This window comes from Apteryx mantelli, chromosome 2 (genome assembly GCF_036417845.1).
Source record: "Apteryx mantelli isolate bAptMan1 chromosome 2, bAptMan1.hap1, whole genome shotgun sequence".
Classification (NCBI taxonomy): Eukaryota; Metazoa; Chordata; class Aves; order Apterygiformes; family Apterygidae; genus Apteryx; species Apteryx mantelli.
Genome location: NC_089979.1, coordinates 152,058,540 through 152,082,764, shown reverse-complemented (window position 1 = coordinate 152,082,764; position 24,225 = coordinate 152,058,540). Strand labels below are relative to the sequence as shown.

The window sequence follows — 24,225 nt, the reverse complement described above, 5'->3', positions numbered from 1 at the left end:
TTTCTTCATGGAAGCATATTAAGTATTACATTCAGTTTGTTCTATAGTTACAAGGATTTTATATTAGCTGTGAAACTAAAATTTCACTAAACTAACAAATAAAATAAAAAAAAATAGAATTTGGCCCATTTCTAGATTTTTGTTGCCACTACTAAGACTCAATTTGCAAGAAAAAATCCTGTTATATTCTATTTTGATTTCTCTGAGTACATGCTTTTGATGAATAGATTTTAGACCATTTTCTATTAATTGCAGAGAGGTAAGACTAAATCCAGCTGCTGTAAATAATGAGGTGGATCTTCTCAAGCATTTCTGTGGGAAAGGAGAAGATACAGTACTGGAATCACTGGAATATACATCAGGTTCAATTTTTATATTTTGCTTTTGTTTTACTTTTGTTTTATCGTATCTCAAATTTATATATATCCTTATTAAATTACTTGACTTCTGTGTGAATTTGCTAAAATAAATTCACTAATTAATTTACACTGTTTATTTCCACTTTAAAGTTATGAAGTAGAATAAAATTTATCTTCAAATACAGAATGTTATTCTTCAGGCTTTACTTGTAGAAATAATCTCCAGTCATATGACTGACTTCGCTGGAAGCAGAGGAAGTAAACTGAGTCTCTGATCCTAAAAAGTGCTGAGCATGCGTTGCAATTCTTTGTTGGATCAGGTCACGGTTCTCAGCACTTCACATGATTAATTCCAAACTGAGTATAAATTCTCAAGAGTAAGATATTGGTTTGGGACCTTGATTTGTATACATGTTATATTAATCAGCAGGCATAACTATTAAAAATGTATCTTTAAATGTGATAGAAACACTATTGCTAATTGGTTACAGATTACACATTCTCTAATGGATGCCGAGCTCCTCCCTGGAGGCAAATGCATGGAGAAATTTGTTATTTAATCATCAAACCACATGACACTGATCCTTTGTATATCACCTGCAGCACAGCAGGAGTGTATTTAAATGGAGTAAGTAATAATAAAGGACACCCTGAAGTAACAAACGCTTTTATGTGTTAAAATCAAAACTCCAACAGGTTTAGGGTAGTGGTATTGAACCTATTAGAGCTGCAGAGTTGGTTTATTGGTACTGAAGAAAAAGACACAGTAATAAATGTATACCAGTTTTCCTACATTTTTGAGTGCTTGTTCTTTAAGTGTTATACAGGGGGTGTATTCTGCACATTTTACTAGCAGTGTTCGTTTAGTCTTTGCAGGTGCCCTAACAGTCCTTAACACTGTTCCTACATAAAAGGCACTGTGGGACTAGATGCCTCAGTAGTTCCCCATTGCTCTTGATCTGAGAAATAACATTATTATCTGTGACTAATATAGCTTTCTTTTGTCTTTTTTTAAATCGTAAGCAGTTATTTCTCCTCTCACTAGAAGCTTTTTAGATATTACTTATCTCCTTTCTTCTGCTTTTCATTCTGGTTATCTCTTTCTTTACAGACAGGTTTCATTTAGATGTAATAGTCTCCCTATGTGGTGTAAGCAGTTGACTAAAGCTCTTAAACTTATTTTGAAGAGAGATGGATGTCCCTTGAAGTGTAACTCTACAAATTGCTTTTCCTAAGAGTTAAAAAATCGAGGGAAATTTTGACTTAGGATGTTTTTAATGGATGAAGTTCCTAAAACCTAGGCTCAGTCCGGTTACATTATTTTCTGATACTTTTGGACACCCGCCATACTGCACGAGAAGCTCATATTTAGTTGGCTATTTGCCATCAGCCCTAAATACCTCTCAGTGGAACTACCCACGGTACGATGCACTTTAACTGATAGTAATTACTTGCTGACTTGTATGTTAGGCCTTGATTAGCCGTTGGGATCCATGGAGATGATCCATGCATCTTCACTAACCAGTATTGAAGTCTGATGGATTCTGTGCTGAGTGTGAGCATATTCTACACATAATTCATTAGAGTATGACCCCTGTGCTCCTTAGCAGTATTTTATCATGCAGATTAAGTGTCCTGTATAATGTAATGCTATTAATAATTTTAAATTTATTCTTTTTTTAAGGGTAAGCTAAAGGAGAAAAGTGATATTGACTATGAAAGAAAAAGTGACATATATAAAGATATTGTCACATTTTTAAGGGAAAGATCACCTAGATTTGTAGAAAATATGTCTAAGCAGGTATGTATTTACTGATACTGGGTATATATTCTACTTTGTACCAATGTATGTTATAGGTTGGTAAGAATTACGTTATATAAGTTATTTGCAGAAATGTTAGAATTCTGTTAGTGTAAAAGAGTAGTAAAACATGGCTGAATATTTGTACTCTTTATCAAAATTAAATCTATGATTAAATGAAGAATTTTGAGGAACTTGAAATACCTTTATTATTGTTCTTTTGATTTATTTAACACTTTCTTCTAAATATATTCCTATTGTAATGTAGTTCGGTTGTGGCATAAGAAGACAGTTATTCTCCATAAATGAACCAGTAAGTTTAAAAGTATTTTTACAGGATTTATACTGTGTCACTTTTCAAAGAACTCTTCCCAATGATTTTAGACACATTTTAAGACTTTGAAATGTTTCAAGTTTTTCATTTATTTGTTTTGTTTAATTTTGCCATATAAAGTGTCTCTGTTTGGAAAAGTTGCCTTGTTAATTTTTTTTCCAACTCTCATTGAAGAAACAGGGTCTATAGTTTGATGTCTCCAAAGACCAGTTTTAATCAGTTCTCTCCAGCTATAAGCTTCATCCTATTGTGTATGATACAATGGATGAGTTTCCCAAGCTATTCTTACATTCACACCACTACAAACCATGGCTGAAATAAAACTATGAAGAGTTTGCATGAAAGACTACATGCAGGTTGTGCCACTGCATCTTGGGTAGCTGGACTGGAGTGTGCTAGTTTGATGCACTTCCTGAATTAGTTCTCTGTATCTGTTCTCTGTATGTATCACCACGTTTTAGTATATCTGTAAACTGACTGTAGACATGAGCCTAGGACTAAAGGCGGCTTGAGCTCAGACTAGTTGTTCTGGTCCTTCTAGGGAGAACCTTGTAACCAGCTTATCTTCCTGTTAATTGCAATGTAATTGTAATTGCAAGTGCAGTAGTGGCCAGTTTGTGTTCAGATAGTTGCACAAGAAGAAGAACTGTCATTACAGACTTTATCTGGTGGTGTGTCTAAACCTTGTGTGAGGTTAGTCTGGGCTTCAGTGAGGCTTAGTCCTCCTGTAGTGAGACTGGAGATACAAGCCTTATTAAGTAACAACTGTTAACCTGTTATAATAGCCCACCTAAGCTACCAGGTATTCCTTGATAACACATTCATTTGTGCTCAGTGCTCTAAAAAAATATAACTTTCCCCAGCTTTTGTTTCTCTGGAAATAATAGGCTGAATTTCCCTTTTCTATCACAAAAAAAAATTGATGTGTGGTTAAGAGAAAAGAAAGCCCCATGGTGTGAGTCCTAGTATCTGCTTAAAAAAGCTTGGAGATCCCTGGATCTCTCTAAAAGGTTGGAGTTATTCATGGAGAGGGCTTGTACCCCTGATCCATGACTGTATGGCCAACTTTTTTGGTAGCATAGCTGCACTGGAACTTTACAAACATACCTGCCCCCAGGAATTGTCCTGAATTCTCACTACTGCAGGATAGAGCTCCACTGGAAAACAGTGTATCCCAAAGCCTTATACAATTCAGTACTGGTGATTTGGATTCAACTGGGCCTAAGCTTAGCATATTTTGGCAAGACTCAGTCCAAAGACAAAACGAAAAATGAAAAGGAATATAGGGATGAACTAGTGTCATAAGTATATAAAAGTTTTCTAGGTTAAATAGAAAGCAAAGGAAGAGCAAAGTTAGAATGCTTATATGGAATGTGACACTTGATATATGCTATTAATATTAATCTTCATAATACTTAAGAATTTTGAATTTTAATGTTATTAATAACTGTTTACATTTTGGAATCATAAAACACAGGATTTTTACAATATTTGTTGTATTTGAAAGCAAATAATACAACATTTTGGTTATCATTCTGTCATAAAGTAATATGAGACTTGATCCAATATGTGAGATCAGCTTCTAATTTTGCATAAAAAGTTCTCCTCATCTGATATTATTCTTTATGGAGCACTAGAAATGTTAAAGCAGGAAAATATGATATCCTCATAGAAAAGGTCAACCTTCTGTGGTAATACTTTTCTGAAATCAAAACCACTTAAATTTTTATCTTCATTCTTTGTGACCCAAATATAAATAAAAGCTCCACTTTTTTACGAGAACTGTCTGATTTAAATGTCAGAGCTGATAGGTATGCTTCCAGCTCACATAGCATGTGTTGCCACCAGGCTTCAGTCAGGCTAAAATGCAAGTGTCTTTGGCTTTTATTTAGAACTCTACATTATCTAGAGTAAGGAGCATCATAGTTTGTCTATTACAACAGAATCTTGTAGTGTCACTACAATGACAGTTGTTTCATCATTTTTGTTAAAAATTCTTTCTTCAGATTTATAACATGATTCTAACAGGTTTATAACTTGGTGGTAATATTCATTACAGACTAAAACCTGTCAAAACTTTTAATTGTGATTATTTATATGCAACATTAATTATTGCAAAGAGCAAGTAATTAACAGAGAAATTTTCCCTTGCTTTTGGTCTGATTTTCTGGGATGTAGGGCTGATATTTACTTTTTTGGAGATACGGATGTTTGACAGTTCTGAAAGAACAAAGCATTTCAAATTGTATGCATAAATACAGTAGTTTACATTAAGGGCAGTGGAATTAAACTTCTAGGTTGTTCTGTTTGAAAATAACATAATGTAATAAGTTCTAAAATGTATTTTACTTAGCCCATACACAAATATTTGTTTAAAGTTCTATCTACATGTTGATTTACATTTCATAAATATGACAGGGTATGAAAGCTTTTAGCCATAATTACTGTTTAAATGTGTTTTCAAAGTGGTTTGGCTTCATTTGATAATCGTGAAAGGTAAAATATGTATAGTATACATATACATAGATATATGAAATATATAATTTTAAAAATAATTTTACAGTTCTAATTCTAAAAGTTAATGCAGATGTTAAATAAAACATATGCCTTTATTGTTTTTGTGCTCTGCTATTAAAGAAATGTTTATACTTATTAAATAAGAGTAAATAAATAGAACTTGTGCTGTTTTCCTTCAATTGTCATATAAACCACTTGTTCTGTATTCCCTGACTTCAAATAAGTGTATACCATGGAGCTTAAATTATACTATTTTAATGGATTAAGAATATCATATCATATTGCCCTGTTTAAGAGCTTGTTTAGTAGATTTTACATTCTAAGTCTAGAATTTAAACAAGTTAATAACTGTAGTTAATACTGTAGTACATTTAAAGGAAAATCAGCTCCACTCGGGAACTCTGAAAAACAGAAATAATAGAGAATGTAAGAAGATAGTAATTGCTGCTGATGTATAGAGGCAGGTTCTCAGAATTTCATCTTTTTATAAGAACTATTAATTAATGGAAAGTTTTTATATTTATGTATACAAAGAAATTTGGCATTGCTATTGCCTGAATAAGTGAATATTCCCATCATCTCAGCAGTGTGATAAATAAAATCTAATTCAGAAGTTCCAAAAATGTTGACTTTTTTTTAACCATATTCTCAAGTTTGCCTGTATGAAATGAATTATGGCTGGAGATATTTTTGATTTATTTTCTGGGGGGAGGAATAGCTTCAAAGAGCTCATTACTGTACATGTATATAACATAACTAGTTGACTTTTACAATATCTTATTGGTACATATTGCATAATTAACTTTTATAATATCTTATTGACCTTGTTTAAGTTAACATTTAGAATTGCTGTGTTGCTGTGTAGTAGCTGTAGGACACACATACGCTTTAACGTGCTAAGCTGGTCAAGCTACAGCATCAATTCCCCAGGGATGTGACTAGTTTAGCATGTTAAATTGTCTTGTCTAGACTACATTTTTAGATTGAGAGAATTAACATGAGCTAGTTTACGATTAGACTGTTGGATCAACAAGCCTGGAACAGCTGATTCTCATCAGAAACTAATCAAAGACAGACCATACTGTGACAGTCTCCTTAAAATCGCCTTGAATCAGATTATGTAAGGGAATGTCTTCACCTATCTGGTAGTGACAGCTGCAATAATATTAAGAAGGAGAAGTAATGATCATAAGCCATCTTTCCTGTAAAAATTGAATACGTTCTAATGGAGAATAAGAGTTGACAAGAGGCTTTTCTCTTCTGGATATTTTTGATCAGCCATGGTACCAGAGAGAAAGTGGAAGGTTCAGTAGGTGCTACTCAAATCCATTCTTGTATGTGAGTGGATCACCAATGTCTTCTCCTGAGAGACAAAAGATGAAAAAACAGAAATGGAGTATGTTTATATTAATTCTAAACTATATCAAATTAAATTACTTGGAAATAAAGTCTAGCAGTTTATCATACCCTATTTGCAATTTTATGTTCATTATTTTTTGCGGGATTTTTGTGTAAAAAACTGTAAATCCTTTGTGCAGGGAAATAGCTTTTATATAAATAGTCCATTGAAAGCAGAATGAGTTTAAAATACTAAATCTTAAAACTCATTTGGAGTTAGGTTTTATGAAATTGATTGTGTCACAAATTATTCCACTTATTAGAAATTGAACAACACCCCAAATTCAAGTATGTTCACAAAGTTCCAAATTTAGCTTGTTCATTTATTTCTCAAAACATTTTAATTTGCATACGGCAACAGCTATTTTTAGGAATTTTCATAGGAATTTTCAGATTAATCTGAATGTTTCATTCTTTTAGAGGCAATCTAATTTTATGCCTAAAATCTAATTCTACATCTAATACATAGAATTGTTAAGGACTGCATCCTGTAAATTTTTGTATAACTTATTATTTTAATATGTATTATTCATACAGCACTATGAATGACAAATCATGTCTCTTTCTTTTATTAGGAATATAGCTTTTTTAAAGAACCAGAGTCTGAAAAGTATTATCAGCATATGGAAGTAATTGATGCTGAGGACTCTGGCCAATCCCAGAAGCCTTATGATTATACAGAAAAGAATGTATATGAGAAGATGAAAGGTTCTTCTGCGAAAAGCAAGTCCATTGACAGCAAAAAATTAGAACCATCTCTGAAGTGGAAGAATATTGTGCGTTCTGCTATCCATAGGTAGTTTTCTTTATAACTGAATTTTCCCAAGGATTTCTCTAACCCGTGCTAATGATTGGTATGCATGTTATAGGTTTGTATTATTATCTTAAGAACAATAAAGCAAAGTCTACTATATGCAGATTTTAAAGAAAGAGTATTGACTAGCAAATTAATTTCTCACAGTCATTTTCTGTCATGCAACAACTTTTGCTATGTTGTGTCATTTCAGCAGCAAGACAAGGCAGGGCAATATTTTGCAACAATCTGCGGTGCTTGATCCTCCAGGACAGTCATATTGTCATATTTTTAATGTAAAGTGCCCTTTAAGGCAACAAAGAATAGACAGTCTTATCTAAACAACACTTTCTGAGGAAGGCAAAAGAGATCCAGGATGGAAAAGTAGGGTGACTCTTACAATACCAATTTTTAGCATTTCAAAGTCCTATGAGCCACTTTTCTAACTCTGCCCAACAACAGTGTTCACTAATGAGACTATCTCAACATTTGGACACCAAAAATAGAGTTTATATATATTGGATATTAATAGATTCCTCTTCTGAAATCCAAATCTTGTTCGATTTCAAGTGTTAATGGAGAAAGAAGGAGAATGGAGAAAGGCTTTGGTGGTCATCCTGCAAAAGAAGTCAATATCCTATCAAGCTTAGGATGTTGGCATATTGCAAAAGACATTTTAAGAGTTTTTGGATGTAACCTAGAGTCATCAGATACAAAAATGTGGTAGTCTAGGGACGAGAACCTTTCTTCTTCCAGGACGTTGTCAGAGCCTAGATGTAGTGAAATTGAGTCTAATCATAATCTCATACACAAATCATGAGTATTCTTCTCTTTTACTGTTGTGGTTGGGATAGTATGACTAGTCCAGGCTCAAAAGGACATTTAATTTTCAAAACATTCTAAATTAAGGACAAGACGTCACCAGAGATTGTACCCAACTAGGCCTGGAATCCTCTTGGAATTTGAGGAGAGCAAGATGAAAACTATGGAACAGCTCAGTGGACAAACTAGAACTCTTCTGCTGGGAAAAAGATGACTGGGAGAAGATAAAATAGAGATAAAAAATAATGACTAGAGAAGTTGAACAGGGAACAGTTGTTCACTGTGTCTTATAATACAAGAACAAGGTGCATCAAATGGAATGAGCAGACAAGGAAGGTTCAGAACAAAGGGAAATACTTCTTCACGCAACACATAGTTAAGTTCTAAAATTCTTTGTCACAGAACATCAAAGGTATTTAGCTTATGTGAGTCCAAAAAGCAACCGTACAAATTCAGGGAAGAAAAATCCATCTAAAACTGGTAATGCAAGGACACTCAGGAAGTCCCTGAACCACAATTTCCTGAAGAATATTCTGGAAGAAAAATTACTATATTCTTCTGTTGTTCTTATACTCTTCCCTAGATAGCTGCCATTGCTCATGGTTGGAAATGGTATCCAAGGATAGATGGGCCTGTGACAATCTGACTTCGTATATTCATTTTTTATTCTTGTATTACATACAGGTCAGCATAATATATATTTTCTAATATTCCACTAATTTTAGTATAGCAAAATTAGTCACTTAAGACACAGCATACTTTTCTGTTAATTAAGTTCATTGTTCAGGTTCATAAGCTCTTATATACTGATATAATGTGTGTCCAATCATAATATTTTGGCTATATATGTAGAATAATAATTTTTTTTTTTTGAAATATTTTAGTGACAAAGCTACAAAAAAAGACATTGAAGAAGAAAGGAGGAGAGGTACTGTGTCTAAAAAAATCAAAAAGAAAACCACTAGCATTTCTCCTGAATCTGTTAAAATACAACCAGCTTCAAAATGGTATGCTTTTTTTTTTTCTTTTGCTTCAATTTCTTTCATTTCCAATACCTACAATAATTGTCACCATACATAGTATTTGGTAATGATAATTACTAGTATTTTTCTGCTACTGTTATTAGGAGATGATGTCATATCAGTTTTAGATGTATTTGTTCATATTAGTTCATATCTGGTAAAGGGGGTGATGCTCTTTATTTATTTTTAGTAAAACGTCAGAAAAGTGTAAAGAAGTTAGTGAAAGTTCCTCAGAGACTGAGGAAGATGAAGAACAGCCTGAACGTCACCAGGAAGGAATCACTGATTTACCATCAGAATACTGGCAAATTCAGAAACTTGTGAAGTATCTAAAGGTAAATTAGATGCTTTAATAAATGTTATAAAAATGCCACTCTTGCCCCTCTACATCCCAGGGCAACAAACAAACTCCTCATCCTTTCCACCCTTCAATATATTTTACAATAGCCCTGCTATGTAATATGTTCAAATCCTGGAACTGTGGACTTTCCTATCACCCACTCTTTTCTCCTGCATTTTTTTATCTGCTATTTTTGGCTTATAGAGACCTTTAGATTAAGCCATCTGTTCAGTGTTATTTAAAACTTAAAATGGTATAATTTCTTTATTAATTATTGGGTTTCTGGTTTGCTTTTTGGGTGAAACTTTCCAAGATATTTTTTATGTGGATAATAACTTTCAAGAGTTTTTATTAAAACTGAATACTTGCCTAAAGTCTTTCATCAACTGTGATTAATGCATGACTGAAATAATTCTAATGTGATCTTGTGTCTGGATAGATGCTGTTAGTGGACAGGAAAATGTATGATAAATAGGCAGCCTCTAAAACAAAAAAAAAGTTTTTTACATAGACTTGTTGAAAATCTTTTGGAGCATATAAATATAGATGTTTATAATTCTGTATATCTGACATACTTTTAAAAAAGCTCTCTAATATTCTGGAAAACTTTAAAAATAATTATGTTTTTCCCTCAGGAGAAATTCCTTTACAAGTTTGTACTGGAATTTAAGTAACATAAGTTACTAATAAAAGCACTGGATTATTTGGGTTTTTGAGTACAGCTACACAGTATATACATCCCACTGATATAATGACTGTGCTGGCATTAGGTGCGGCAGAAATACTAGTGAGGAGTAAGCAAAGCTTTGGCTCCTTCCCATCTTTTGACCATTGTAGTAGAATAACTCCTTCTGTCTGTTAAACAGTTTTTAATCCACTCTCACTGCTGTTGCTTAGTTAGTGTATGTGGGACCTATGGCAGTGGTTGTAGCCAAAGAGAAATAAAAATGCATGGATAATATGAATCTCTCTATGGTTCATTATGCCTTGACATTTTTAGGTTGGAGGTTTTTATTCGTGTCATTTGGGCTGTGCTGAAAGACCCCTTTGCAAGTTTAATCTGGTATAACCTTCAGCATCTTACTTGCTCAGCTGTTGCCTAATGCTAAGCACATTACATGTACACTTTGCATGATACACTTGTTTCTGTGTGCCTGTAATTACAGTTCAAGGTGTTGCTTTCAAAACTTTCAATCTGCTGATGGCTCAACTCTGTCTGTTTTGTGGATCACCTCTTCCTTTGCACTTTCCTGAGAGTTGAGAGAAATAACCATGCTGCTTTTTAGTAAATACCTGAGGTCCTCCTAGGGAGGATACTTGGAATTCGTTGCTGTTGATGAACTCCCAGAAATCTTTTCAATGGTCTATCTATGGACCAACCTCTTTACAGATAAGGCTCTTCGCTCCTGATTATCTAATTCTCAAGTCATCTCTCCTGCTTAGATCCTTAATACAGTCATGTTTAGATTTTACTACTGAACATGCTTCAATATGGAAACAAGTCTACAATTGCATGAGGCTATTTAGAGTAAAGTGTGAGAATGGTAAATTGAAAAATACATTTTTTATGCTTCTCTTTTAGAAATTAATATATTTTGTTCAGGCTGTCAACAAGCAAAAGTACTTAAGGGCTTAGAACTAGAATGAGAAAGAATTTGATCAAATTGTGAGTACTTGAAAAGAAGTGTTTATAATACAGAAGTCCATCATGTAAAAAATAGTTTTGTTATGAAAATTCAAATGAATGTTTGTTTATGTATGCATGTACACCCAAGTCTTTCAATAGTTCTCTATATTAGATATAAGTGAACAAAGGAGTACTTAAAGATATAATACTTCACTAGTGATTCTTAGCTACATAAAGCAAGAAATCCCTAGTGTCAGATAATACTGAAGAGAGATGCCTCAGTGCCATACCACAGACAGTGGTTGAAATGCTTTATTGATGGAGTGCTACTTTAACTTGCACATGGAATTAATTTTAATTCAAGTACAAATACTGCAGCTCTGGCCAGACTTAGGAGATTTTTTGGCATTCTTGTTGTTCATGTAGTCAAGTGTTCATGACACATGCAACATAAGAGAAAATATATATACGACTGTGATATTTAAGTATCTACAAATGTATTTATATAGAAGAACAAATTGTGGGGGGCTTGAGTATCTTCAAAGATTGAATACATTGTATGCACGTCTTAAAAATTGAATAAAATGCCTTAAATAATAGCTGTGTCAGATACAAAGTTAGAAAATATAATGTTATGTAGGTGCAAACATTTTTAAATGCCTGCTAAAGTAAATGTGAATCACAGTTCAGCAAGACTGCGTAAGAGATTAACCTGCAAACACAAAACTTCCATAAAACCTGAAAGATATCTATGTTTTATATCACTGTTAGATTGTCACTAAAATTTAGGAGACAGTTGCTCCTTGTATAAAGCAAACTTGCCAGGTCCTGTGAATTGTGCCTGCAGACAGTGTATTTGTATACCTCTTCATGCATTTCTGAAGAAAACTGAGTGCACAGGGAAATTCCCGTCTGACTGCCTGTCCTTCTCCATTTCCCCTCCTTCGTGGGAAGGAGCAGCCATGTTGGAATTGCTCCACTGGGAAGCAGCTGCTTCTGTGGTCTGGCTCCTTGTCCTACCTTCAAACTTCCCAGGCCTCTGAAACAGAAGATAGAGCATGTGTGCTGTTGCCATGTCTCCCCATAGGCTTAAGAGCGGTCAGAGAGGAGAGATCGGCGATACTGGTGTAGGTGTTGTGTTAGGCATCTTTTGGGGCTGTAGTAGATGAAATTAAAACAAAGTGGTGTGTTGATATTTATAACAGTGAGATCCACTCAGGAGAGCCTGTTTCAGATTTCATGGTATTTATTAAAATAGTGCCTCTTAAATATTAGATTTCTGGGGGAAGGAGTGCATTTTGCACATGAAAAAATTTAGGAATAGGGTGAGGGGAGCATATCTTACAAGGATCTTTTTTACTGTGAGTGGGGAACATCAGGTAGCAGTGCAGAATCCTCTTCACTGCAGAGCTGAGATAGACAGATGTGGTCTTCCACATGACTTTCCTTCAATTCTGTTACTTCCTATAATGGTCAGAAATTCTAGCAAGAATAAAGGCAGAATTAAAAACAAAACAAAACACCTACATGACTTACAAGCTTAGTGTGATGGCTGTATTTAGAAATATAAGTCTAATGAAACTTAGGATATGGGCTTTGAAAACACCAATGAGGTCATTAAAGTTAGCAACAGTGCAGTTCATTGATTTGGATCTGACAATGCTACAGCAGCGCTGAATTACATTTCGTGTACACTGAGCTCCTTTACAGCATTACAACAGTGTGCTATACTGAGCTCCTTTACAGCGTTACAATAGTGTGAAAATAGGTGTAAATTGTTAAATAAACAAATAAATAAATACACAATGTGGTGTGTCAAGGGAAATTAGTTTAAGTGAGAATTAGATCAAGAGTCCATTAGAAGGAGTTGAATGCCCTCTGATCTAGAATGAAATACCACCTCGTGTTATATTATGTTAATTCTTTTTAAAGCTATGAAATGGCTTGGATAGACTAATCGGGTTGTTTTGAGCAATACTAATGATAATAATTATATGCAAGTAGGTGACCACTTTACAAAAGGTGATCTTGCTCATACTTGAAGTATGTATGCAGGGAGTGGGATGTGAGAGTTGTGAACTTTCTGAAAGTCTTGGGTTGTTGCTTCCCACAGAAGGAAGGTGCAGCCAGTCATCCGCAGTAGCATCTTGCCTCTGGATAAGGCATGAGCTCCTAGTTTCTTTCTGCAGACAGGGATGGTTGCACTAGTATTACAGCGAGTTCCAGGAAGCATTTTCCAGTGTCAGCTGAGTTTCTTCAGCACTGTTGGTTAAGCTGATTTTAGGCAAAGTTAAAGAGAGGTAAACTGAGTTTGCCAACTTCTAAAATGGACAAGATTGTCACTGTGGAACAAGCTATCTTGCCTGCAGTGTGGATAGTCAGGAGACCTGGGCCACAGGAGACCATTGCACCAGCAAACTGACATCATACTGCTAGCCCTGGGCCACATACAGATGAATTTACCCACCTACTTCTGTATTTATCATAGCAGCACTGATAGGAAGCATCCTATATCTGTCAGAGACAAGGCTCTGTCAGGATCCACTGCTTCACAACAGGTGATGGATTTTATTTATCTTCTGCGCTAAGCAGCAAGTCCCACTGAGTTCCTTTTGGCTTCAGAAAGTAAAGCTTTGCCTAAAGAACTGGGGTTCTGAAGCTGTTCACAGAGAATTTAAAAAAAAAAGGAAAAAAAATGGTTAGAACTGAGCACAATGCTTTGTGCTGCCTTCTTTTGAGCACTGATTATTGCTAGTTTTAAGATGTTAAGAGGTGAATTGGGGCTAGTGACTGCACCAGGAATAACTCCAATCTCCAGGATAAGTCTTTAATCCTTTAAGCCCTTGTGCTGCTCAGTTTTGGTTCCCTGTATGGGTGTGATTTATGTACTGTCCTGCACCAGTGAGCTCTGGGTAGAGTTCTGCAGGACTGTGTTAGTTACAGTATTCCTCCTTCAGTTTCTTACCTGGAAAGTCATTCTACTTTTGGCAACATTTCAGGAGTATATTAGTGAAACCAGTCAAGTTTCACACCTCATATAAGATATCCATTAATTTGGCAACTGTTTAAAATAACCCCAGTCCTACCTCATTCATTGCCAACAGAATTGTGTTTCTTTCTACTCCAAGGTCTCGGGTGTTGAACAAACCTGGTGACTCTCCCCAGTTGTTTCTATCTTGTGCCAGGTGCCGGAGCTGGAGAGAGGCTGTGGTGCTGCCCAGGAGCTAGGGAGGAAGTGTCCCCAGTACGGCCTTGAACACAGGCTCCTGGCTACCCACATGCCCGGGTGCTGGGTAGCAGTGGTGGAGGGGAAGCTGAGGCAGAAGGATGTATTGTTGCTGCTGCACCACAGGCAGGATTTATTTTCTCATCTCAGGGAGCCCAGATTTATCAGTTAGGGAAATGCAGCTGTAGGCTGACCTGCAGGAAGGAATAGTGGTTCCCCTTGTTGAGCTCTTTGTACCTGGAGGGCATCAGGACTCTTGGGGAAGAAATACAGACAGTGAAAAGAGGCAGGGAGGCTCTGCCAGGAGCTAAGGTGCAGGATTTCAGATGAGAGGTTCACCTAGACATTGTTGATAAACAGTATGGACTAGCTGTATTCCCCAGAAAAGGATGGGAAGACATCTGGAGGTTGAAATTCAAGGGCTTGGGGCAAAACAGAGTGCAGGAAATGCATGTCTGTATGAAAGATAGGAGTGTGGGGACAAGCAAGGTTCAGATTATTGCAGAAAAGAAGTACATTTCAGAACATTCAAACACCACGATCTTAAATATCGGGGGGGGGGGGAGTTCTTTTGCACCCTGTGTACAGGATTTGAGAAGTGATATTTCTCAACTCGGAGGGGAAGGAGTAAGCGGCAGTGAGCAACTACTTGCACGCTACACTGGTATTTATTAATATCAAGTCAGTCACAGTTTATCTCCAAGATGAAGCTTGTCATATCTGAGGTCTAAGGTTTTAGATATCTGAAATTTCCTCATGGAATTTGCCCTATAGGAAACATCCAGCCCTTCAAACATGTGTTTATTTTCTTGTACAAATGAAAGATTAGCTAAAGAGTGTTTGTTATGTAGCATTCTCAGCCCTCTGCAGTTTAACAGGTGGTGTATACGGCAACTCTTTTATATGAACCAAGTATAAATTTATGGCACTGGGGAAGACAATGTTGTGGCTTACAGATTTTTTTCAAGATTTGTGTGAAATAGAGGGCAGACTGAGTATTTTTTTAACTGCATAATGGAAAAGTATAGGTTTTTTTTAAGTCACGATGGTGACAGAAATGTTCCAAATTATTGAGGTTACATTAGCACTCATTATAAAATTTTAAATTAATTTCATAAACTGTGTATGGATTAGGATATCATGTGTATTTCAGGATTAGCAGAAAAGTAATTTTTTTTTATTTTTAAATGCAGAACTTCAAAAGAGACATGAACCTATTAGCCCAAGGAATAAAATGAGTCTTTAAATACTAATGCACTTAAAGTGAAATCATATAAAAAGATACTTTAATTTTTGTAAGACAAGAAAAATAGCATTAGTGTTACAGTGTACCCATTGAAGTACAAATTGTTTGTTTATTTTACACATTGTAATAGTGCTTAGAAGTCTTGTGGTGACTGTAGAAAAATCTAAACCCTCTGGTGTTTTAGCATATCCCTGAAAATCAAACTGCATAGAGAAGTGAAAATACAAATTGTGAAGAACTCTGTAGCCCTTGACTTGGCTTCCATTTTCCCAGAAAGAGCTACTGGTAGATAGAACTTTGCAACTATAATTTGATACTTCAGTGATCAATATAGAAGGTATGGATTTGGATAGATATGTAACCAAATTAGAAATTATTTTTTGTGCAAAATTATAAATGCAATTGATCTGTAATCTTGAAATTTGGCCCTATATGTGTAATACAGGCAAATGTTAGAATCTAGTAGGAGTAGCAAAAATATCTCATCTGTATGGAGATACATTGTTCATAATACTAATTTTTCTGCTGTCTGTGGAAAACAGTTAACTATTTTCTTTATAATATCACATTAGCAAGACTTGGATGCAATAATATTTTAGTGGAATAGCTTTTAAATACAAAATAAGTGTATATTATAAAATTTAGTATATAAAATAATTTTGCCAGTGCAGTGTGCATTTTTTCAAGACTGATCAGCCTTGCAGATAATTTTGCTGACCTTTAATTAGTACAGTGTCTAGCAATAAACCCTTCCTATTCCCTTATGAAAGTATATGTTGGGGGAATATGAATGAGGTAGTTCAACTGAAACTGAAAGATCAAGATGAAAAAAGAGTTTTGCTGTAGTTGGCTAAGTGGCAGGCTGTTATTTTTCAGAAAGTAACAAATATATGAGACATAATCATGTGCCACCTGCTAGTATTTCTAGGCACGTGTTTGGTTAACCTGGCAGCCTTGGCAGATAATCTGACCTCTTTATATTATTCTCTTCTCCACTGTTTGCAAAAGTCTTTTTTTCCCCATCCTCTAATATTAGACAAGATTTTTTTTTTAATTCCTGTAAAGAATGTGATTGCTGACAAATGGAAGAATGGTATAAAAATCTGGAAAAAACTGTATTTTATTATAGTTAAGATATGTATTTTTAACAGCCTAGCCAGTGCTGATCATGAAAGAGAAATCATTCTGTGATAAATTTACTGAGTAAATTTACTGGACATGCTGGCAAATGATGAACTCTCAAATTATTATTGTAATTGGCAACTCTAAAGAACTTGCATAGCTCTCTCCTCAAAATACTGTACAAACAATCCTTCCTCATCACAAGAGACATATGAAGCAAATAACTACCAGTTGATTTTTGACCATTAACACTAATTCTGATGAATTTATGCTTAGTGGAGGTTTACTTAATGTTCTGAGGGTCACCCACTCATAATTGTTTCATAGCTGATGAAGTGAAGGGCAACACAGAAATAAAATGAAAAACAGCAAAAAGGTACCATTCAACAAAAATAAGAAAGAGAAGATGACCTATCAAAATACAAGGACACAGGGAGAGAATGCAAAATAAGTGAAGTTTGATTCTTCCCTTTCTGTGGGATTATATTATATTGTAAAAGTAATTATGTTGTATAGATAAATGTGATATTGTTCTGACACCATAACTACAGTATTTCTAACATACTTGCCTTAAATAACTGTAATTGCCACAGCCGTCTCAGTTTGACTTTCAGCATTATAATCCTGAAGTAGAATTGTTGATTTTGCTAAAGAATTCAAACATGATTGTTTCTGAAAGCTACCAAGACTTTTAAGAAGTGATAAAGGCATTTTCATTGGTTTTAAGGTTCCATATTGGATTTAGGCTAAATTTAATCACAAGTCACGGCTTACTATATACACAGTTGTTTCAAAAGCATGCCTGTAAGAGATGCTTCAGCCATGTCCTCATCTATATCTCCATTTTTCCTATGCACTCATTAAGCTCATTGTTAAGGTTTTTTTATTTCTCCCGAGAGCATTTTTCTCATATATTTTCATACACTATTGGTATCACTTAGTTTTTCTTGCAAAAACTTTTTTGGCTGGTTTCAAATCATGTTGTCTATTTTGGCTGCCCAGTGCTTATGCAAGCTCAACTGCTTGCTGGTTTTACAGTAGTCTGTACAAGCACAGGTCCTTCCTAGTTCAACCTCATTGATTTTCTCCACAGATTCAGTTCCACCTGTGTCCCAAACGACTTGGATCCATAAAAGTAAAATAAAATAGCTGTAATAACATTAAGGTTTCTATCGTCTTTTTGAGCCAAGCACTATGCAAAATCAAAATTGCTTGGGCAGGTCTGACATCACACAAGGCCACTAGTACATGTATATATTATAGGCAGTGTATATCACATCTCCAAGTCTGCAGTCAGGATTTACAAGCATCACCACTAAGTGAAAAAACAGTACTGCTGTTTGTGTGGGCTGCTTCTTTTTTTTAACTTCCTCCTAACCCCTTTTGACTTTCTCATTCAGTCCTCATTTCCTGATAATTTCTGCATGTTCTTTGTAAAAATATATATTCATATTTCTTTCCTCAGATGAAGTGACCAGAGGTAGGGAGAGGGCTGTACCTTTCTTCTTCAAGTCCTTTCTTCTTCAAGTGTACCTTTCTTCTTCAAGCCAAAAGTCAGGTACCTAGGTTGGGATTCATCTCACCTAGCTCTGAATGTAAACAATGTAGACATTTGTAGTTGAGCTGGGCATCGTAGGCTACTGGTATCACGCATGGAAAGAATGGGCACTTTCAGGGTGTGATTCATCTGCCGTTTAAGCATTTAATGCAGAGTGAGATGGATCATGTTCTAAACTTCATTGTCTGCTGATTTGATCTCAGTTAACAGGAATGTAGGATGGCTATAGATGTGTGAATTTAGTTAGATGACTCCCCTTTCCAAGTCCTGTGCATTTGAAGTCTTCAGTCAGTGTACTATAAAGTAGTCTTTTTAAAGGCCTATTCATACTGCAGATTCTTTAAGTATCTGGAAATTCAGGGTTTGCATGCTTTTTTGCCTTGTTTTGCCTTCTTCCTTGGAGGTTTTTTCCAAAATCGGCCTTTTTGGTAACAGTCTTACAAACTAATTGGCACTCCTCAACTAACAGGAGAGTCACCTCATCAACTTTACCTACTCTGCTAGATACCTACACTCTAGCTTCGGCCTAACTGACTGAGTGACTGTGCTTGAGCTTTGTTCGCATAGATAGTATGCATGTAATCACCATCCTGTAGGTTTGTCTTGCTTCCAGTTCTTCAAAAGTGTTTCAGCAGACTACTGACTCTGCACAACTCTCTATTTTTTCATCACCTCATGCTGCACTGTCCTTTCAGCCCCTCAGGGAGTGGGCTGTAAAGTATCCTCTCATTTCATGCATTACAGTAATCTGATCTAGAAATCACAGTGGTATTGGGAGCTTGTTGTCCACATTATAGTCTATTTTATTTTTCTCTCCAAATTTATCCAGGTTTGAAAACATTGTGATACTTTGTCTTTATAAAATTGTCCAGATGCAACTGAGTAACAAATACACTCCTAAACTGAAAACTGCTGAAATGAGAAGAGGATGACCTTGCATTGTTAAAATATTATATATTACCTTTGCCAGGTTTTCTGGCATCCCAAATGCTTTTTTTTTTTGTTTAGCATTTCAGTTCTCTCAAACTCAGGTTTGAGAAGTTTCTGAGGAAAACATTCAACTACTCCTAGTCCAATTAAGTAAAAGCTCATATGTTTGCACATGAGCTGCATTGGCTTTTATCTTCTTTATAAGAGAATTCATTTATTATATATCAGGATAGCTAACAAAATAGATACCTGTCTTGGAAGAGTTTTCAACAGGAAATCAACAGCTGCCTAACACAACCTTCTGGTTCACTCAGAAAATAATAGAACTGTTCTTTTGTTTGAAAACTCATTTCTTTTCAATTTCATAAAATACGATAGCAATTTGAACTCATTGTGTCCTAACATATATCTCACTTCTGCCACTGAGACATAGGGTCAGGGCCAGGTGATTAATCTGCAACTAAAACCCTGCAGCTCCTGTGCACTAAAACTTGTAGTCCAATGTGAATATTTTTGATTCTCTGACTTTGTGATGCCCATGATTTTCCACTGGCTTTATATTAATCTGTATGGTTTAAATACAGTCAGGCCATAGCCCAAGAACTCCAGAAGATTCAGGAAAAGGGGCAGGAAATGGTTCCATAACTCAGTTACACTTGTCCATAACTCATCTCTAACAAGTTGCAGCTTGCATGTTTTACAAACTAAAATGAAAAATTTGAACTAGTTTTTAAACCAAAACAAAACCCAGAGTGTTTAGGGATTTACTAGCATAGAAAAATTGCCTTGCTGAAGCATATTAATACATGCTGCAATACTCAGTCTTTCATTAAACTTTATCAAAATTTAAATTTAGAAATATTTTCCAACAGTAAATTACAAAATGCATGATCTGTGATTTAAGAGAGTCTAGTTCAACAGAAAATCAAAATGTTACAATGGTGCAAATTAAGAATTCCATTTTATACTTTACTACTTATTTTGTCTTTCTTGCTTTATAGAAATAGCAAATATTTTAATAATATTTTCGGCTTAGGATCCGTTTAAACAATATTATTGTTCTAGGAATTGTTTCATTCCATTAATGAATGTTAATTAAATAATTTCTGATATAATACTGAGGGTCAATTTGACCTGCTTTCTTTCGGATATCACAATTAAGTTTGGTCTGTTCAGCATTTCCTAAATATATATTGACTTGGTATATTCAGTCTTAATTTTTTCAAGTATATTATATTTGCCATTTAGATATATATACTAATGATGAAAACTATGGTTTTATTATGCATAAAAATGACAATACCAGCCACAAGTAGCAGTTTTCTTTCCTGTTGTTCAGTCATAGGCACACTATAATAGACATTCACTTTACAGTATCTATCCAGTACTTATTTACTTAAAAGTGTAAATAAAATGCACTTTTACTATGACAAATTAAACTTCAGCCATGGACCTAAACAACAAGAAAAATCCTTGACTTTGCCCTTTCAGTATGAAATAATATTTCATTTTCTGATTGCATTCAGTCTTATTCACTCTTATCCACGTACAAATTATATAAATTAATAAAATAACTCTGAATATTTATGGAGATGTTTGCAGCCCAAAAATTGTATAATTTTCATTTTATTTAGTCTTGCTGTCTCTCAGGAAACTGAAAAGCCCTATGAATTAATTGTTACATCTGTATTTTCCATGCATATATGTACATTTTTCTATGAACTGGGCAACACATTTGGAACCAGTTTGTTTATAGTCTTATTAGTACATTTATTTTTACTCCAGTAGTGCCTTAGGTATTAGTTGAAAGTGGGGAACAAAAATACTGGGAGGAGTAACTTGGCCAGTAGCACACAGGCATTCTGTCAAGGGTCTCAAGAGGACCTCTGCTATCCTGAGTCCAGCTATAATGCCTTCCTCTTTAAACTGTCCCTCCTCTAGTCACAGTTATGGCAATTCTAATCTTTGATACAGGTGTCTGCAAGAGAAAGATATATGTAAAACCCTATCGTACCGGTCAAATGGTGTAGTTATACCACATATGTGTTGGAGGGTTCAAACAGAAGGAACAGGGCAATGCATGCCATAATGTGGACTGTACTAGATGCAAAAATTCAGGTTAGATAGTCCATAGGTCTCCTGTGCAGCTCCTTTACAGCTTCAACTGTCTGAAAAGCTAATGTTTCCGCCTGCTGGCAGAACATCTGCAAAAGCTTTAATGCAGTTTACCCTTTACAGAGGTGACTCTAGAGGAAATTTTACATCTTTCTTCCCTAGCCTTACTGAACTGAGACCATGGTTTCGTATTTTAAAGCCTTATATTGACTAGTGTGGCTTTTACTTAAGATGGGACATGTGATATTCAAGTCTTAAGTCTGTATGTTTTATTAGGATATCTGTCTGTTATGTTTTTACTTCAGCACTATTGTGGATCAATCATTTTCGTTTTTTAAAGAAGAGAAGGAAGTATCTAATCAAAAACATTTTATATTAAAAAAAATTGTAATAGAAGTTTCTGGGAAAAAAATAACAGAAAACGGGGCTAGAGCAGAAAGCAGGAGGTCATTTACTCCCCCTGTTTCCCTCCAGAAAAGGATCAACTTTCTGTGTGTCGTCTTGACAGGTATTTCTGTAGTTTTTCTTTCTTGTGATGCTGGTTTCATTATTCCTCTTCAATATAATTAAAATATTTAATATTTTAATATAATTAACATATTAAATTAGAATTTAAATATCCTTGTCATTAGAAAGTTTTTCTAATGTCCATCATAAATCAGCCTTGTTACCCCGACTTCTTGTCTTATCCACAATGGACATGGAGAACAAATGGCTATCTGCATAGCTGTTCTTTTCACCTCTTTACTCTCTCCATCTCTAGAATAAGCAACTTTGGTTCCTTCAGTTTTTCTTTGTAGACCATACTTTTCAGATATTTTGCTGTCCTGCTCTGGTCTCTGCTGAGTTAGCCAACAGCTTTTCTGAAGTATGGTGTCTAGAACTGGACGTAGTACTGGAATTGTGGCTTTATCAGTGCTGAACAGAAGGATGATTGCTTGTGCCTTACAGGTTGCAAACTTGTTTATAAGTCTCATTGTCAAGTTTGGGGGTTTTTTTGTTTTTTTTTTTTACCACAGCATTGTGATATTGATGGCTAATATTTATATTGTGCTCCACTGTTAATACCAGATCTTTTTTCTGTAGTACTGCAAACTAACCATGGTCTTTGGCCTGTATTTGTACAGCTGGTTTTTCCTGAGTAAGTTTAAAACTTTGAATTTGCCCTTTTGGAATTGCATCTTATTTTTTCCAGATGATTTCCTTAATTGTTTTTGATGATTTTGGAGCCTAATGCTGTTCTCCTGGCTTGGGATCATTTGTATCATTTTGACTATTAATAAGAAACATATGGTCTGAACAAGGGCACAGATGAGGAACCCACTTGATGTATCTATCCATTTTGACAGTGAGCAGTTGGTAGTTACTCTCTGAATATATTTTTCCAATCAGTTCCAGCTAGCCTTGTTTCCATACATAACTTAGGAGAATTTTATGAGAGACAGAAACCTTAAGTAAAGCTAATATATATGTCACTTGCTGCTTCTTCCATATGAACAAGTCTTTTCATGATGAAAAATTAGAGCTGTTTGATATGGCTTGTACGTGACAATTCCATTTTGGAATCAGTTTAAATAGGCTAGTCTTAAATTTGTTGACTCATCTTTTACCCCACCTTAAAGACAGCTACTGTGTTTGACCTTTCCCAGTTTTTTGGAACATCGTTTTCCTCAGTGATTTTTCAGAGTAAATTACTAACGGCTCTGACGTTGCATCAGCCAATTCTCTCAGCATCACAGAGTGGATTTCATTAAGCTCAGCTACTATGAAAACATCTAATTTATCTAAGTACTCACTGACTAATTATCTCCTTAGCATAGGCAGAGTGTTTACCTCCTCGTCATTGACATTAAGTATACAGTACTGGAGCATAGTAAAGACTAATGCATAAAAATGCCCTGTAATGCTTTAGCCTTATCGCATACATTTTTTGAAAGCTTGCACCTCAACTAACAGTTTTCTTGGTCTTGATAATTACTGATGTACCAAACAAAATGATGTTTTTCAGTTGTATGTCCTTTGGTAGTTGTATCTTGGTTTGTGTCCTTACATGTTTGAGCTATTCTTTTATTTTCATTCTTAGTCATTTGTTCTTGTCTTCACTGTCTGTATGCTTCTTGAGTTTCAGAGAACTGAAAAGCTCATGATTTTGCTTGATTAATCTCTTTCTGCACTTCATATTCTTCATCCTCAATAGGATATTTGCTTTTATGCTCTTAATGTAATTTCTTTAAGGAACTAATGACTCTTTTAAGCTTCCTCTTTCCTTAGACTTCTTTCCCTTTAAATCATGCCTTCTGGTTTCCTGAATTTACATAACAGCAATGGATGAGTTTCTGGCCTCCAACTAGTTACCTTTTTATTTATGTGCTATTTTATATACCACCATTTAAAAACATTGTTGTATCTGCGCAACATCCTGGGCAACAGTGGCCCTTGATTAGGGCGGTCAAGCACCCTCTTAGGCAGTGCTAGGGAGAGGCCTATATAAGAGCCTATATAAGAGCCAGGCCTAGAGCGCAGCTCCCAGAGCGCAGCGAACAGACGCAGCAGTTTGTGCAGCAGTTCGCGCAGAAGGGCGCGCGAAGGGACGCGCGAAGGGACCTTCGTTTCTGTTCCATGTGGTGTAGGTTTCCTCAAGTATGGTCGTGACACGCCACACAGCGCGTTCCCCAGTGGCTGTTGGAGTTGCTGTGTCAGAGGCTTGGACCCAGACCGACCCTCTGACAGTAGATGCGGCTCTACAGGTCTCAGGCTGCAGGGAGTGCTTGGGGCCTCTCCGGGAGGCCTGGGCTGGCAGCCAGCTCTCCTGCAGGAGGTGTGCTGCTGTTGACGAGTTGTGTCGTCAGGTAAGGGAGTTACAGGAGGAGGTCAGTAGGCTGCACAGCATCCGAGAAGCAGAGCAAGAGATAGACAGGGTATTTTCGGAGACTGTGCAGCTTCGGGAGTCCCAACCCCCTGCAGCAGTGGAGTTGCCAGAGGGCTCTGTGCCGTGTGAAACGGTACATCATAACA

At 35.6% G+C, this 24,225-nt stretch overlaps 1 protein-coding gene across 1 annotated transcript in view; it reads left to right on the top strand.

Annotated features, from left to right (window-relative positions):
* ODAD2 (outer dynein arm docking complex subunit 2) overlaps nt 1–24,225 on the top strand; it is a 96,235-nt gene that overhangs the window by 4,857 nt on the left and 67,153 nt on the right. The window contains exons 4-9 of the mRNA XM_013949258.2: nt 256–362; nt 851–987; nt 2,044–2,160; nt 6,985–7,205; nt 8,909–9,031; nt 9,237–9,381. Of these exons, the coding sequence (XP_013804712.2) occupies nt 256–362; nt 851–987; nt 2,044–2,160; nt 6,985–7,205; nt 8,909–9,031; nt 9,237–9,381 (850 nt within the window). The remainder of the gene's footprint in view (nt 1–255; nt 363–850; nt 988–2,043; nt 2,161–6,984; nt 7,206–8,908; nt 9,032–9,236; nt 9,382–24,225) is intronic.